The sequence below is a fragment of the Mya arenaria genome, chromosome 10 (assembly GCF_026914265.1).
Source record: "Mya arenaria isolate MELC-2E11 chromosome 10, ASM2691426v1".
Lineage (NCBI taxonomy): Eukaryota > Metazoa > Mollusca > Bivalvia > Myida > Myidae > Mya > Mya arenaria.
The window spans coordinates 64716034-64735429 of record NC_069131.1 but is presented as its reverse complement, the minus strand read 5'-3'; the positions used below and the strand labels follow the sequence as shown (position 1 = coordinate 64735429).

Genomic DNA, 19396 nt, shown 5'->3' with positions numbered 1-19396 from the left:
GATGTTCATAAAACAAAGCTTCAAAACAAGCGATATATATATATATATAATAAATAATCTCAAATATATTCGAAGATTAACTGTTTAATGCCACGAGTGTTATTAATTCATAACTGTACATGGTTTTAATCGACAATTAAATGTACAAGTATCCTATATACGAACACATGTTTTCTAAATGTAATAATAATTGATTATCGCGGACTCGTCGTCTAGCGGTAACACTTGACTGTCAGTTGAAGGGTCGCACGTTCGATTCCCCGCCGCACCACTAAAGAAATACTTATCGCTTTCCGGGAGGGCCGTTAAATGGGGGTCCCGTTTGACAGTGCCATACACTGGCGAACTTTAAAAAAACAACAGGCAAGCTGTAACCAGGGTTACATTTTGTCTGCACACATTGCTCCAAAAACATAAAAAGACTAACAATCTTATCGCAGCACACGCGCGTATAAATAAGCTCACAGACCACCAAATGTAATAATTACTCCGAATGGCGACAATAGGACACAGATAGGCATAATATGAGCAAAAAGAGCGGCATACATGCACAGTTTTAAATAAAATGAATTATTTGTAGAAGATGTTAGGTTAACGAACAAAGGGATCAACAGGGGATATATCCGTTAAACTTAGAACACTAATAATAAAATATTTTCCATTCTTATGATGAAGGTATGTCATAAACATCTGAATGTTGTGATGTTTGATGTAACTGGCAACATAGACAACATAAGCGACATTTGAGGGTATTACAATGTACAATTACAAGTCTCAGAACGAAATAGAACACAGATTTTATTGTCAACAAAGCCATAAGAAAACGAGCACCAGTGATTGAAGACACTATGCCATAATGTTTACTGCACTGGAACTGTGACCACAGTGTCATCATGTATACTGCATTGGAACTGTGACCAGAGTGTCATCATGTATACTGCATTGGAACTGTGACCACGGTGTCATCATGTATACTGCACTGGAACTGTGACCACGGTGCCATCATGTATACTGCACTGGAACTGTGACCACGGTGCCATCATGTATACTGCACTGGAACTGTGACCACGGTGCCATCATGTATACTGCACTGGAACTGTGACCACGGTGTCATCATGTATACTGCACTGGAACTGTGACCACGGTGTCATCATGTATACTGCATTGGAACTGTGACCACGGTGTCATCATGTATACTGCACTGGAACTGTGACCACGGTGCCATCAAGTATACTGCACTGGAACTGTGACCACGGTGCCATCATGTATACTGCACTGGAACTGTGACCACGGTGTCATCATGTATACTGCACTGGAACTGTGACCACGGTGTCATCATGTATACTGCATTGGAACTGTGACCACGGTATCATCATGTATACTGCATTGGAACTGTGGCAACGGTGTCATCATGTATACTGCACTGGAATTGTGACCACGGTGCCATCCTGTATACTGCACTGGAACTGTGACAACAGTGCCCTGATGTATACTGCACTGGAACTGTGACCACGGTGCCGTCATGTATATTGCACTGGAATTTTGACCATGGTGCCATCATGTATACTGCACTGGAACTGTGACTTCGGTGCCATCATGTATACTGTACTGGAACTGTGACCACGGTGCCATCATGTATACTGCACTGGGACTGTGACAACAGGGCCATCATGTATACTGAACTGGAACTGTGACTATGGTGCCATCATGTATACTGCACTGGAACTGTGACCAGGGTGCCATCATGTATACTGCACTGGAATTGTGACCACGGTGTCATCATGTATACTGCTCTGTAACTGTGACCACGGTGCCATCATGTATACTGCACTGAAACTGTGACCACGGTGCCATCATGTACACAGTGATTTGGTGGGAATGAGCTTAATTATGACCTTTACAAAATTTAGTGACATTTAACCTAAAATAACCTAAAATATATTTTTTTTCAGATTCATCAAAGGGGTCACTCCTACCAACTATCTAGCATAAATAACTATGAATTACTGCCCTTTTACAAAGTCAGAAAATCTCGAATTGTCTAAATAGAGTAAAGTGAAACAACTCCAATTTCATCGAAATGTGACAGCTAAGAAAAACATGCCTACAAAAGCACCCAAACGAAAAGTTGCAACAAAAACATGCAGCCAACATGCAGATAAATCTTCAATATTTTAATTGCAACCACTATTCTCACCTGAACATGCATCTAGTTTTTTTTCAAATTTGATCAAGTTTCTGAAAAAATCCAAAACAAATCTCAACAAAAACTTGTGGTACACCACTTTTAAAAGAACAGTCTATATTTTTTTATAATAATATACCACCACCATCACCACCGCCATCATCACCATTACCACCACCGCGATAGCCACAACAACCGCCGCCACTACTACAATCATCACCACCATCACCATCACCACAACAACCACCGCCCCCACACCATCACCACCACCACCACCACCAAAACCACCACCCACCACCACCATCGCCACCACAAACACCACCACCACTATCATCACCATCAACAACACCACTACCACCATCACCCCTATCACCACCGCCGCCACTACCACCACCACCACCACTACCACTACCACCACCACCACCTCCATTATCACCACCATCACCACCACCACTACTATCACCATCACCACCACCACCACTACTATCACCACCGACACCATCATCACCACCGCCACCACCAACACCAACACTATCACCATCACCATCACCACCACCACCACCACCACCACCACCACCACCACAACCACCGCCACCACCCCTAAAACCATCAACACCACCACCACCACCACCACTACTTTTACCATCACCAACACTATCACCACCACCACCTCCACCATCATCATCACCACCACCATCACCACCACCACCACCACTACTATCACCATCACCACCACTATCACCACCACCACAACTATTTTCACCATCACCACCACAATCACCACCGCCACCACTAATATCACCATCACCACCACCACCACCACCACCGCCACCACCACCACCACCACCATCACCACCACCACCACCACCACAACCACCGCCACCACCCCTAAAACCATCAACACCACCTCCACTATCACCATCACCACCACTACTATCTCCATCACCACCACCACTACCGCCACCACTACTTTCACCATCACCAACACTATTATCACCATCACCAACACAACCGCCGCCGCCGCCACTACCATCACAAATACCACCTACACCACCGCCACCACTACCACCACCACCATCACCACCACCACCACCGGCGCTACTACTATCACCATCTCCACAATCACCAGCACCATCACTACCACCACTACCGCCACCACTACCACCACCATCACCACCACCGCCGCCGCCACCACTACTATCACCATTTACACCATAACCATCACCACCACTACTATCACCATCACCACCATTACCATCATCACCACTACTATCACCATCATCCCCACCACTACTACTACATGTATCACCATCACCACCATTACCATCATCACCACTACTATCACCATCACCACCGTCACCACTACTATCACCATCACCACGCCCACCACCACCGCCACCACTACTATAACCTTCACCACCGCAACCACTACTATCACAATCATCACCACCACCACAACCGTCACCACTTCTATCACCATCACCACCATCACCACCACCACCACTATTACCGCCGCCACCAACACCACCGCCACCATTATCATCAAAATAGACTCTATTAAATGACACCAGCAACTTTTAACCTTTACATATATTTTTTATTTCAATCACTTCAAAGTTTATCAAATATATCAATATTCTTAGGTAGGCCAAATAAATCTAAATACATCTCATAAACAGAATGCTAACGCCTCGGTCCATATACACCTTCGGTGGCTGACTGGCCGGTCCTTATTATGTCATATATCCCTCAGTGGTGCGTTATATTTCTTATATTATACCGAACACTTTTCATTACAATATTTTTAAAGCGATTTAAATGTGTTTTATTGAACAAAGCCAATAATATTTCCTTGCGACAAGTTTTCGCCGTTGTGAAAATAGCAAGCCGCACTTACCAATTGAATGACGTCAGCAGTACATATAACTTTTTTGGCAAGGTCCGGACCGGCCAAAAATATAATATGGACCACCGACGTCATTTTACTACAGTTTCATCAAAATACAGTGCTATACGGACAGATCGTGTTTATATATACAAAGAAGGGACACATTTATGTGATGTATAATATAAAAAATAATGACTATTATCCAAACAAACATCCTTTTTATACAAGAGCAAGGAATAATAAAAGCATTTACAGGTTTTAAATTCAGGAGTAAAATCAAGAGCTTATAGATTAAAAATCTTTAACTAATACAATAGAGCCATGTGCAAAATTGTGTATTAATTTGTATTAATTGAACAATATAAAATATATTCTTCGACATTACATAATTAATATTAACATCATAACCTGGAATTAAACTATTAGTCATGCATTTACAACCATGGTGATTGAAATCATACACGAACGCGGAGCGCAAATTACATGTATATATCAATTTAGTCGCGACATCAGCATCCTGAACGACACGCACCTTAAAACTGATAGTATATTTAAAAATCAATGCAATAAATCATCACAGTTTAATCATATTGATATTGAGGACATGTTTTTAGTTCAGTAAATAAAATACTATGAAAAGCGTTTCATAAAGAATCTTAGGAATTGTGTTCGAACCTAAGTCTGATGTTCTGTCCTAGAGGTGTTTCATCATTTTCAATCATTTATATTTAGAAATATATTCATCTTATAAGCATATCAATACCAGTCAAATAAAGGTCGTTGTTTAAAAAAAAATATTGTATAACTAGAAGAATCTTATTTACAAAATATTCACAAATAATGTTCAAACAGAAAGTTTTCTTTCATGCTTCTCGATAAAATATGGGGTTTTATCAGTGAAATATCAACAGTGAAAATATCAATATGATATTTTTATTGCAAAATAGGAAGTGAAAATATAAACTTTCAGAACTACTTTTAGATATTTGTCATAACTCCCACTTGATCGAAGAATTGTTTAATACATTTAAATACATATGTTTCTGGAAATTACAAACTTACCGTTTATTACCGCTTATCCAGTTTTTCAAACCTTTTTTCCATCTTGAAGCTGATCGAACATTTGCTTTCATACCAAATTACAGACGAAAATAACTGTTCGATCATAAATATAATTTATATCATCGATCAAATGTATTTTGAACTGTTGTCGTTGTAAAACGTATACGCACGAGCTTCCCGGAAAATTAACAGAACAATTAACAGACAATATGATATTTATTTACCCAACCCTCGCCTCAACATTTGTCAACAAACTAGCGTGGCATTTACTCTTTACCTGGAAAACAAATCTGTACTCAAGCGAAACAATCGTCTATAACGGAACCGCCGCATACAGCGGACCGTTACATTGTTACGAACGCACATCCGCCGCCTACAGCGGAACGTTACACCTTTTTCTTCAACATAGAAGAAAAAGAATAAAACACCCCAAATGCATCATTTCGGACTAGACATTGTTCAAATTTGCTTTAAAAGGTATCACCAAGCCCTCATGCCAACACTATAAACCAAATATATTTCGGTTCTGAGTTGTGCAAGTAAACGTTACGCCCTCTAGGTTAAGCCACCACCCAAAACGTCAAATCCTGGAACCGCCCTTGCATGAGAGTTAAGTTTCTATGATCTGGATTATTTAAAATAAAAATAAAAATGGAGAGTTGCTACCTTTTCGGCCAATGTCATATCAAAGTAAATGAAATCCTACGTGACAGTATGCGTATACCTGGCACATATTCCTTTGAAACATCATTTCCACTTTCAGTTCTAGTATTAGTAAACATGTCTAGTGTAATCCACGACCAATTGATACATTAACCAAGCAGTGGCATTTTGCATCACATGATCGTAACTCCCATTAAATTACTCCAAGTTTTTAATACATTTACAATTGTCAAGAATGTGTCATCAACATATTTTTGTCATCCATTTTTGCTGTTTTTATACCGCTGAAAAATACAAATAAATATAGTATTCAATAAAACACAAACACATGGTGTACTTCTGATGTTGCTTAAACATGCTATATTCTTTAAATGACCTTACCTTAAAACATATATCTTAAATTTATCCAGTATTTATAACTTCATACCACATAACATTGTAGTTTATGACCTAGAAAAAATTACTCTATTGACGTCACGAATACAATAGCTGCGTCATAGGGATAATTTTTCAATTTAACAATAAATGAAAACTTACTGTAGAGTAAAGGCCGAAATGGGTTTTTTATATATAAAATGGAAAAACAAAACATATGCAATACAAAGGAGTGCCGTCTGTTGATAATGGCACACCTGGTTTGCAATGGCCCTCGAGGCAAAACGGACCAGGTGTGCCATTTTTGACAGACGGCACACCGGCGCCGTTTATTAACCTCTAAGTTATGTTGTAGAGTATCTTTAGTCGATGCCACACACCAAAATCAAAGTTGTTGGCCTGGCGGTTTTCTTAAAGCTGCACTCTCACAGATTAACAGTTTTGACATGTTTAATTTCACTTGTCTCAGAATCAGTTTAATTAAGCATCAAAGCCATCAATTCACTCATATCAAATACCCCACTTTAGAACATTTTTTCAATTATTCGTAAAATGGCCGAATATTTATATTCTCTTAAAGCGTTATTTACGCTTTTAGCCATTAATATTCGAGCATAACATAAAAAAACTCTGATCTGATCTCTAGTCACTCCTTAAACAGTAATATTGCCCTGACAATAATGCAGTAATAGGCTCAGTTCAAGACTCACAAAATGCCTAAACGATCCATCTGTGAGAGTACAGCTTTAAAGAGATTCCTTATATAAGTGGGCTTATGTTGACCCCTAGTTGCATACGCTCAAAATACTATTATAGATGATTCCTCGTAACAAATATAAAACATTTTGGTCTTAAAGGTTTGATCAAAACATATCACAAAGAAGTTATTATATAAATTCATGTAAACCATTTTAAAATAGGGCGGAGCCAAATGGCCTTCTAGACGATATTACTATGCACCAATTATGAAACCTGTATGCCATGTAGTTTTGGATTAAAAATATGTTAAGGTGTTTCAGCTGATAAGATCGTTTAAAACAAATGACTTCCGGTCCACACGGTGTTGAACATTTGTGAACAAATATCCTTTCCATTGGACGAACACATTTTGTACTGTTAAAGTCTAAGTCATGCAAGTCCATGTTAAACAACTAACTACGCACATCTGCATAACTTCTAGGTAGTTTGGTATGGATCTATCAGATGATTCTAATGAGAAAATACCACAATCCCATTCTATGTCTGACAAGTGAACGTCCCAGGGACAATCTTTGACCATTGGTAAATTTGTAATAATTTTGTAAATAGTTGGCATTTGTTTATACAAAATATCTTGCAAAAAGATCTGTTATGTTTAGGCCGTCATGACAACAAGGGTTCTTCAACATTTACGGAATGTGAAAGGGTATCACCAAGGGAACAATAAAAGCATCTTACATGGATGTTTCTTTGTGAAAACACGCATATTATAAGCAAATATAATGCAAGTGTTTGTGTGCATTCTGATGGCTAAAACCTTTCTGACAATGCAGTTACGTACAATTGGTTCCTAACAAGACTAATTTGATCAGAAATGGAAGGTAAAAACTTAATTCTGACCTTAATGTTCACTTCATGAACACAATTCGTCCTGTTCAAAGTTACACCAAATAACTTTAATAAGTATTTGTTACTTACTTTAATAACTAACTCATCTAATTTATAATGTCCTCAAATATACTGTTATACTAAAGAAAGGGTAAACAGTCGAAAACAAAATGCGATCCAAATTCCAAATGTTCCATGTAAAATTTCAGGTTAAAACTAAGTTTTTCAAGTTATGGCTAGGCCCAAAGGAACAGTTTAAATGTTATGTTTTGAGTGTAAACCATTGAGGAAGAATCACGTGCTACATCCGTATACAGAATATCTCCCTGTGAGAACAAACAAAACAGCAATGTGTATGAAGCAACGTCGTACGGTACTGTACATTTTTTTCCCCGAAACAAGTTTTCCGAGATAAATGCAATCGCACGCACGCACACACACACACACACACACACACACACACACACACACACACACTTACACGCACGCACGCACGCAGGCACACACATTCACTTTTATTTTGTCACGGTAACATATCGTTACAACAGACATGTTATAACATGTACAGGCAATTTGGTAAACAACATGACGAAAAGTACAAATTGAGGCAATTTCACCACAGGGTACCGTGACAAAATCCTAACAGGCATGATAAAGAAAATCAATGTTATACAAAGTTTTACAGGTTTAGAAGTTTGCATGTATAATACTCGTCTATTTGCTAACAGATTTGTAGGAACATCAGTCCCTTAAACTTGCCTCTGGATATTTTATGAATGGAAAATCGTCCATTTTTATGGCTAACGATCCAAAGAGCACGTGCATTAATTTATGAATGGTTTAGATGATCTTCTTATAAGGACCGATGTCATGTTACACAGCACTTTCGAATTCAATTATTGTCAAAGGAATATCTTAAACAAACGGAGGGTTTGCAATGGTGGGAGAAGTGTAATACCAACGACTGGAGGAGTTACAATAGCAATGGAAGAGGTAACAACAATATACTATCGGAATGAAATTTGTATGAACTTAGAATCCCAACAATTTTTGAAGTAAAAAATAGACAAAGACATACAAAACTACACGTACATTATTTCGGTGTCAAATTGACTCATACTCGCATTACACGCGCACAAATGCATTAAGGATACCGAAAAAATCGTTTAAATCAGACATGGAATTTTGAGTTGTGTAAAGCCATGTACAGTCTTTGTTTAAATGGTTTATTTTGAAGTTCCAGAGGTGGCCAATGGTGTGGCCTTACATTCCGGACATTTGTTAGTACTGCAGGGGCGATTGTCAATTTGGCCTACATTTTGTCATGTTGCCGTGAGGAGCGTATTCAAATGTTCTCATAGTTGGGCAGACAATTTTTATTATATAAAGTTGTAGAAACGCAAGACAAAGGTGCATAGGGTGAAACAGTATTTATTGCAGTATTATAAATATCGCTAAAATCTCAACGATTTGAACTGGACATGCTTGAGTCTTTATGGGCAGAAGGGTTCTACCAAAAAGGACACGGTACAGCATCCTTACATAACTCGTTAGCAAATTGCTTTGTAATTATTGTAATCGTTCGGCGGGTGGTATAAGTAACATACGGTTGTTCTCAACTGGTGTAGGTACTTAGTATTTAGATATATTGGATGCTTATAGAATAACTGTCATTCTTAAGAAATATCCGACCGTTATGACTTCAATGCGTTACTCACAATGGCGTGACGCGTATAAATTACATTACCGAAGGCGCCTTGATGATTTCAACCACTTGAAAAGTCAATAAAAACACTTATGTCATTTCCTGAAATTACACACAAGCGACATAACTGTATTTATAAGATAACTTACAGTGCAGGAGTGATATAAACTCATGCATTTTGTTTCTATAACTAGTGTAATAACTATGCAAATAAGGTAACCATATCACAAAATAATGTATTCATACCTGCTGTCAAAAAATGTAAAGACACATTTTTGTCGACGCCAAAGTCTCACAGACAGATTGGTGTCGTTACAGAAATTGTTTTCTGTGTTTACCAGTGGTGCAAGAGATGTGCGTCCTGCGGGGACGTTGCAAGAGATGTTTATCTAGCAGGGATGATGCAAGAGATGTGCATCTAGCAGGGGAGATGCAAGAGATGTGCGTTTAGTTGGGGTGCTGCAAGATTTGTTCACCTAGCATGGATGGTGCAAGAGATATTCATCTAGCAGGGATTGTGCAAGATATGTGCATCTAACAGGTGTGACGCAAGAGATGTGCGTCTAGCAGGGATGGTTCAAGAGATGTGCATCTAGCAGGGATGGTGCAAGAGATGTGGGTCTAGCAGGGGTGGTGCAAGAGATGTGCATCTAGCAGGGGCGGTGCAAGATGTGTGCGTCTAACAGGGTCGGTGCAAGAGATTTGCATATAGCATGGATGGTGCAACAGATGTTCATCTAGCAGGTATGGTGCAAGAGATGTGTATCTAGCACCGTTGGTCCAAGAGATGTGTGTCTAGTAGGTGTTGTGCAAGTGGTGTCCTTTTAGCAGGTGTGCTGCAAGAGATGGACTTGTAGCAGGGGTTGTGCAGGGTATGCCTCTGCGTTGGTGCAAAGGACATGCACTTTTCAAATTGTGTGACTGTATGAGACTCTACTTGTGTTTGTAACCGTTACCTTGAAACTACCAAGTACAGGTCTCAGTTATACAGCTAAACATGATACATATATTACCTTTTCATAATCGTTAGGGTGAAATATAATATCGGAACCAAATGTGTCACTATTGAACAATAAGTACATGATAAAATACAGATTTAATTTAAGATAAGATTCTGGCACTGATCTAGTATGAACTTGCAACGAAATGGTTGATATAAGGTGGACTTTGTGATACCAATTATGTGTACTTTATTAAATGCCAGGTGATAGCTGATATGATATCAAGTAAATTAATGAGTAAGTGAGTTAGTTAGTAAGTTACTATCGTCTTATAAGGAAGCAATACCGTGTTTTCTGCACATTTCGGAGTAATAGTGCACCTTTAGTATTTAAATTTATTATAGAATATAAAGTTCACAATCACCGATGCTTGGTGGAGTAAGATTAATCGTTTTAAGGTAGTCTTAAATGTCTCAGAGCGGTTGAGGTCATCTTATGAAAAAGGGGGGGGGGGGTACATCTGATTATATGCTAACATTTTTGAAAGAGACATTCTTGTGGTCCTTATATACTATGATTCTTTGCTAAAAAGATGTTGCACTTTTCATGAAAATATGACTCATGAAGGTATCTAAACAGGTTATGCAGCTTTATATACGAAGAAGATGGAATAATAAACATGAAAAAGTAAAATAAATCGAGATACAATGGTAAGTGTATGAGGGTGTTTATTCAGCTTGCTACGAAAGCAATCTTGGTGCGCTAAGGATCGCCAATATTTGGGTTCTCGTTCGCCAGATAAGCTCACTCCTCGTCGACACAGAACTATAAACATGTAATATTTTCCACCCAATATAAATTAGGGAAGCACATGAAGTTTAAATGAATACTGACCTTTATTCTAGTGATATAAATCTCGTGTTGAATCAAAAGTTTCTTTGTCACCCTGACAAAAGGATTATGTTTTCAATGTAATGCTTGATGAATGATAAAGGAAGTAGGAAGTGAAAATAAATTCAGATGGAATATATATTTTTGTTAAAACGTCTTAATTAATAATTTGTATGAGGCAATTGTAGCAGTAATGTTGTAATATTAATATTGAATATTCTATCAAATGAAATGGTACAACATGTCTTCATTAAAATCATTGGTATTGTGTGTTTGCCTATTTAGCACAAAAGGAATGGATGTTATATTACGGAAGTCACAAAAAGTGGTTAACGAATTTCAACCTTTGACGCTAATTTGCGATCTAATGGTGCTGCATCCATTTTCAGTGATAAACTGGATCAGCAACGGCAAAACTGAATTTAGCATGGGACGTTACTGCTCACCGAAACTTGATTCCACAAAGGACTACAACATGAGTTGTCGAACGCATCGACAATATAACTTGACTATCAACAACGTTACTAGGAAGAATCATGGTGATATATGGTACTGCCGTGAAGATCATTTCCTGAAAGCCCAAAGCAACGATGTAGAAATTCAGGTCAAAGGTTTGTGGGAGGAAACTATATTTACAAAAAACAACAACACCAGTATATTACCTTCAAGATCACTTTTACCACATTGCATATAAAAGTGTGCATGGCTGTTGAGATTTATAAACTTTAAGATTATTTTTCGAGATGTTGCCTGTAGGTTCTAAAATCAAAGGTGGAAACTTGTCACGAACAAATAAAATCTTTTTTTAACAAATCAGTTTTATTGGAACGTTTTTACGGTACATAACTGAACAGACGGTACATTTGTACATTATTTTAAGGAAACAGTTACAATTGTTTAGAATGCCTTAATGATTTGTAAAAAATGCTATTCTATAATTATCAAAATAACTTCAAACTACTTAAAAATTCTCAATAATTTGCCGGGTCCATGGACAATGCTCTGCAGAATTCTGAGACACAATCTACAGTATGAAAGCTGGTTTAAACCCTCAATAAGTTTCTTGTTTGTGATTTTATGTTTTTGTGTTTATGCCTTTGGCGTTTACTCTATGCAATTAAACGGGTTTGTGTTTAAAAATTTTGCTACTGAGCTTGTTTCTGTACATTTTCACATAAATATTGTTCTCGTGTTACAGAGTTGGAACCCCGTGAATATATGTATTATTAACCTTTTCGTCTCTTTGCTTTCGTTTTTAAAATGAATTAAATTATCATATAATATCTGAACAATATTTATTGGTTTTCAAAAAACTGCCTCTAACTTTTCTCATTTCAGTTCCTATTTCCAACATCAGTCTATTTACCGAGAAACCATTCGTTACAGTATCTGAAAATAAAAGTGCGTTAGTTCAATGTGTGTGTCACGGAGGGATCCCGGCTGGACAAATCACGTGGTTTTATAATAAAGGTACATCGGATGACGCCAGTGATGATGTCATTCTAACTGAGACGAAAAATGAAACAATCACACAAACGGATAACACAGTAACAGCACAGAGTTACGTGGCCATCAAAGCAGTCACAGCGCTACTTCATTATACTGCAAGGCCAGCAATGATAATGTCCACTGGCTTTTCAGTAATGGCACAAAGATTACTGTCTTATGTACGACTTTAAAGTATTTTCTCGCATTAACTAAATTGGAAAATCCTGTACTTAAAATAGTTTATAACTAAATGCATTAGTAATCGATACATACTTTACCAAATGCGGTTGTGACGCGAAATAATACGATACAATTGCTTTAGTTTCTGCTTATGCAACTAAATTAAAACCAAACATTGTATTGTCATGTTTACTTTGAGTTTTTATCTCATGATATCTTCACAATAGCTACCGAAATTGTTTATTGTTTTCAATTTTCAGTATTACCATATTTTGTCGAAATAACGCACCCACGTACACAGTTTGTAACTGCTTACGAAGACAAAATCGTGTACTTTGAATGCGTTACGTCACCTGGATACCCTGCGTCAGTTATCACATGGTATAAACTGACCAATCGAAAGGAGGTCATTACAAATGCAGGCGGTTCTTCAACTACAGAGATGAAGGACAGGACAATCGTAACAAGAAGTTGGGTGTCACTGACCTTCAGTATTTCAGACGATTGGACATTCGTGTACTGCACAGCCAATAATTCTGCGGGAACTTTAACTTCGAGAAATCGAGCTGCTGTTCATGTTCATAAAGTAACAGGTAAGCGTAAATCATATAAATATATTCTCCTTTTAACATTGTTTTATGCAAAAGTATATAACAACGAGTAGTTGCTATGAATGATAATATATTGACATTTGAATATATAGCTTTTCTGTTTCAGATTCTACATTAGCAAAGGCTGCGATCGGGCTGTCATCTTTAACTGGAACAGCATTAGTCTTTTTTATTGTCGGATGTTTTATATTCATGAAACTGCGTTCAACTAAAGGTAAGATATAAGGCTATGTCATTATCGATGTCATAGAATAACTGATGTTTGTCTAAAACTGGTATCCTTTTTGCTTAACTTGATTTTACTGAACTCTTCACTTCGGGACATGTAATTGTCATCATTGAATTGTGATTGCCTAAAGTTTATTATATCTATATTTCGAGGGTTTCTCTCGCCGTTACAGCCATATGCTTAGGTGTAAGTTTTATAGTGTTTTATAATATTTACAATATGTTTTTTATTGCATTATGATCAGTGGCAAACACTATGAAGTGTTCAATACTAACTACATTTTTACGTCCGTTTAGTTATTTTTTGTTAATTTATAATCGTTATTTAAATATGATAATTTTGTACAATCTTCATTTAAGACACGAATACAATCTAATATATTAATTACAATCTGTTTTTACTGCTTGTATTGTTTATTGGTTGGTTAAGTGTTTTGATCGGTAATACCTATAAATGTTTGATAATACATAAATGTATATTTCAGCCAGTCCTCGAGAGAATACACACGATTCAGGACACGTGAATCAAGCAAACGGTAACTATTTTGTTCAAACAAAACAGCTTTGAAAAGTTTTAATCAACTATTTATTTTTTTCTATTCACCTGTTCCCTAGTAATTTCTGAAAATATAGATTTTGATATACATATACAGTAATTTACATGCCAAAAGCGTTTTTTAAGAAATTGTGTATGGTAATAAATGCTATATTTGAATTAATTAAAACAAATAGTTGTGTTTTATTTATTTCTGCTTTTGTTTTGTTTATAAGACCAAGGAAAGGACAATATCAGTAGCAGAGTTAATTTGAAGTAAGTATTAATAATCATTTTTGTTCATAGATGAAATGTTTTATTGTGTCTCCAACGGTCTAATTTTTTATATATTACCAGATTTCTCACTTGACATAAACAATTATATTGATAAGATCACAGCTGTCGGTTTTAGGGCTAGCGCAGAAAACAGCAGCTACTCGATGTTACAAATGTATCAGACCACAACGCTAAAAGAGTCATACGAACCTCTGCAGATGGCGGGAGATTTTTAGGCATGTACTATGTAGTCATTGCCTTTAGTTGTTCAACTGTGTTGCCAACACATGAGTGTTCAGCTGTACTACGTTTCATGAGGAAACTTTTTCACAAACTCCGAATCTTGCTCAGTTTCAGGTTTTTTTATATAAAAAACTAGGCCCATATGTGTATGAGTTGTAAAAACAATGAACAAAGTTTCATGAACAAAGAGTATCATGAGTGATGCAATTTTTATATAAATACAAATATAGAATAGGAATGATGGATATAATTTACGCGTTGGACACGTTTTATTACAAAAATAGACAATTTCAAAAAAGATATCTAATAGATTAGTGTTTTTTTTAAATAATTTATCAAAATTTAGAGTATGCATACGTAAGAGAAAATGGAAAATGTATTTGTTTCAATCAACACATTAAAAACATAATAATTGCGATTTCCCAAGTATTGTATATTGTTGGAAAGGGCTCTCATAAGTTGTTTAACTTCTTCCAGCCCAATCCATATATTGGTTATTTTGTATACTTTTGCATATGTTTGTTTTTTGAAAATAAAATATGTTTAAAACAAAACAAAACTGACTTTAAATACGAGTTTTGGGGTGAAATTGACATCCATTCTCCTTAAATAATTCATCATGTATCAATAAAAGTGTATTGTAAACGACATAAATGATATATATTTATATATATATATATATATATATATATATATATATATATATATATATATATATATATATATATATATATATATATATAGCGATAGATTATTCTTGTAATTCAAGTTGGCTGTTATGTTCCATACAACGTATGGCAAAAGTTGTTTCTAGAAGTAAGTAGTCCGGCAATGTCTTCATTGTACGCGTTTTTATACTAAACAAATTACTCCAACGTTACGTTGTGTTTTAAGAGACAATGGATAGTTGTACAATTTCCATACTCACAAATATCGTTGATTTGCATCTATATAATGTGGTCCCTGTTTTGCACTAAAGAAACATAAAAAAGTAAACTGGAGGGAGCCAAGCATGTTAGCATGCCACCCTACAGAAGACGATAATACACGTCTCAAACCCACGCAGAGAAACGTCTCACGTGAAAGCCTCAAGGTCACAAACATAAGTACCGCTAATATCATTTCCGCTCTGTGTTTGCAGCCAAAGCCAGTACAATTTGACATACGATGTAACTTGACCTTGATGCTCACTACATGAAAGCATGTCGTCACGTTCAAAGTTTCACAATAAAAAATGTAATTTTCATAAAAACTTATAATAGTATGAAAAGGTTTTCAAGTTCTGGCTAGGATCGAAATTATTTGTTTGACTTTTCGATCGTTTCGAGTGTAAAACATTACAGAATAACTCCCGGGAATGTTTATGTTTACAATTAATGTCCAGTTTCGTTTAGTAAAATAATGCAAACTTAGCTTTAACTTCCGCTCTACATCGTGTTTTAAGATCCTGGATGTTCGGTACCTGGATTTTTTGTTTAACTACATAAACGTTGTACTATAAGTATAACTGATTTGCATTTACCGGCACAATTATGTTTTCCAAAGTCTTTAACTGAAACTTGAATTTACTGATGTGGAGGGCGTTAGCAATTCGTGCTTAAAACGCTTGGTTAAACATTACAACGCATACGTATAGTTATAAGCAATTAGACGAAAATGTTTATTAGTGACAAAGACGCTGTTGAGGTTGAACGACGTTGAAGTTTCATAAAGAATCAGCAATTTGGATTGAGCAACGATGTACGGAACTAAACATTATTTTGTCCCTAAACCAGATTTCGAGTGATATGAGCCTAACCATTCAATTCATTAACATTTTGCTTATTTGCACATTCCTTTAATATTAACTTGGACGATAATGCCAGCATTGTTCCAGCATCAATTGCTCCTGGGTAGTAATAAACAAATGGCCCAATTCTTTGTAAAGAAAGATGGAAACTAACTAAAACGGACGAATAAAAAGTGATGAATAAAAAATATGGTGCAAAATAAACAATGGACTTTGCTAAGGTTTGTGTCTAGCAGAGGTGGTGCAAGAGATGTGCATCTAGCAGTTGCGGTGCAAGAGATGTGTATCAAGCAATTGTGGTGCAACAGATTTGTGTCTAGCAGGGTTGGTGCAAGAGATGTGCATCTAGCAATTGTGATGCAAGAGGTGTTCGTCTAGCAGGGATGTTGCAAGAGATGTGCATCTAGCAGGGATGGTGCAAGAGATGTGCATCTAGCAGGGATGGTTCAAGAGATGTGCATCAAGCAGAGTTGGTGTAAGAGATGTGCATCTAGCAGTGGTGGTGTAAGAGATGTGCATCTAGCTGAGTTAATGTGAGAGATGTGCATCTAGCAGGGATGGTACAAAAGGTGTGTGTCTAGCAGGGGTGGTGCAAGAGATATGCATCTAGCTGAGTTGATGTGAGAGATGTGCATCTAGCAGGGGTGGTGCAAGAAATGTGTATCTAGCAAGAGTGGTGCAAGAGATGTGTCTAGCAGGGGTGGTGCAAGAGATGTGCAACTGGCAGGGGTGGTGCAAGAGATGTGCCTCTAGCAGGAGTGGTGCAAGAGATGTGCGTCTAGCAGGAGTGGTGCAAGAGATGTGCATCTAGCAGAGTTGGTGCAAGAGGTGTGTGTCTAGCAGGGGTGGTTCATTAGATGTGTCTAACAGGGATTGTGCAAGAGATGTTCGTCTAGTAGGGGTGGTGCAAGAGATGTGTCTAGCAGGGATTGTGCAATAGATGTTCATCTAGTAAGGGTGATGCAAGAGATGTGCATCTAATGTACAGATCCCTCCATGAAATGACAGCTTTTGAGTTTCAGCATATATCTTTAAATAAAGAAGAATTCAATTTCAAGATATATAAAGTTGAGACATTAACGAAGGATTCATTGTGGCAATTGTCCGTTCAAATCCTGTATTCGCCCCTGCTATTTTTTTTTTTTCGTTCTGCAGGCCGGGACCATATCCACTGAGACCCACTATTTTATCAGGCTGAGTATTTATAAAAGGCCTTTTGCAAGCAGTTTTTTTATTCGGGAACATTAAAAAATACACAGCAAAGAATTACCGAGCTGCGCTTTTAAGTTTGTTGAATTTTAATTCAACCCTCTAAACGCGTAAATTGCAAAACAAATGATGTGTTTTTTGTAATGTTGCTGACTTAAAAACAGGTAACGAGCAGTTTAATGAAAAATCTTAATGTGTTAATATTGTTTAAAACATTTGGTATATGTGGGAAACGAAAAGGATGAAACAAATATTATGATACAGAATTTAAAATTAATATAACAGACTTTAAAAACAGATCCATTCCACTTTATATAACAATATAATCGTTTCAGCGGAGCAAATGACAAATTAAATCGAATTTATCTAACCATGCGAGGATATTATTGCATTTATATGCCTTTGCTTTATATGGTTGAATTCATAAGAAAAAGTATGTTTGTCATGTTAATGTATGACCTTAATTTGATTTTGGTATGTTTATATTTAATGCTGTAAAGTATGGTTTAAGTTAAAGGATTGTTGGTGTTAGAAAGTGTTTCGTACTTTTATATTAATTGCTGCATTGTACCAAATTTTCTAATTGCTATATAAACGGACACGTCTTAATATTTTATTGTTAATTTACGATAATTGAATGGCAGTCAAAAGTATTAAACAACATTGCGACTGACGATCGATGCATATTGGCACATTACATGTTATATATCGTTAAGTTGAATTACATTAAAAACAGAGGGATCTATTAGGATCTACTAGCTGTTGTTGTAAAATATACACTAATATTATCGAAACATTCCAAGTCCCTTTAAACAGGATTGAGCTGAGTGTGCTGTTATATTTCGTATTATGTGTTAAATATTTGTATTATTAAAAGTGTTTGGGCTTTAAAAGGAAATCATGACGATTAGTTATTTTTAAGAGAAAGTAAGAAATTAAGGTACTGAACCTCGTAACGTAACTATAAAGGTGTCTCTCTTATTCAAAATCAATGTATACATATGTATAACAAACAGGCTTACAGCTAAAGCATAAATACAACGTTTGTCAATATAAAGAGTGTTATATCCATCCAAAATCGAGCATTCATTCCCGAATAATGTGAATGATGAATTAAAACTTTCAAAGTATATTTGCAACACGGCACGGATGCATTGCCATCGTCGTAGTTGCTAAACAGTCTTAATCAAGCCGAGACTCTTATTGTGTATACTTGGATGCTGTGGCCAATCTTCAGGAATGTCTTGAACACCTCATATTACAGAAGCATGGAGCTGATTACTGCTGTCCTGTCGGGCTTGGTCATTGCGGCGTTTATTCTTATCTACAAGAAACGGAAACAAACGCCTCATAGGCATGAATTTTGTTGTTATATAGCAAAGAAACATCATTTTACAAAGTATTAAAGTTTTTTAAGTAAGTGTATCCTATGACCAATATAATCAGGTGTAAATGCATCATGCAACATAAGCTCAAATACAAATGACAAACAAGTAAAATCAATATTAAAAAAAGTTCCACAAGGTATTGTTAGCAAACA

At 36.6% G+C, this 19396-nt stretch overlaps 1 protein-coding gene across 2 annotated transcripts; it reads left to right on the top strand.

Annotated features, from left to right (window-relative positions):
* The first annotated feature begins 12907 nt into the window (after nt 1–12907).
* On the top strand, nt 12908–15216 carry LOC128204161 (uncharacterized). 2 transcript variants are annotated; one of them, XM_052905535.1, is made up of 6 exons: nt 12908–12964; nt 13226–13558; nt 13683–13790; nt 14290–14340; nt 14576–14615; nt 14752–15216. In XM_052905535.1, the coding sequence occupies exons 2-6, from the start codon at nt 13408–13410 to the stop codon at nt 14849–14851; spliced, it is 450 nt and encodes a 149-aa protein (XP_052761495.1). In that variant the 5' UTR covers nt 12908–12964; nt 13226–13407; the 3' UTR covers nt 14852–15216. The 2 variants fall into 2 exon arrangements, with proteins under 2 accessions (XP_052761495.1, XP_052761496.1); XM_052905536.1 differs by having other exon boundaries at nt 14739–15216.
* Nucleotides 15217–19396: the final 4180 nt, after the last annotated feature.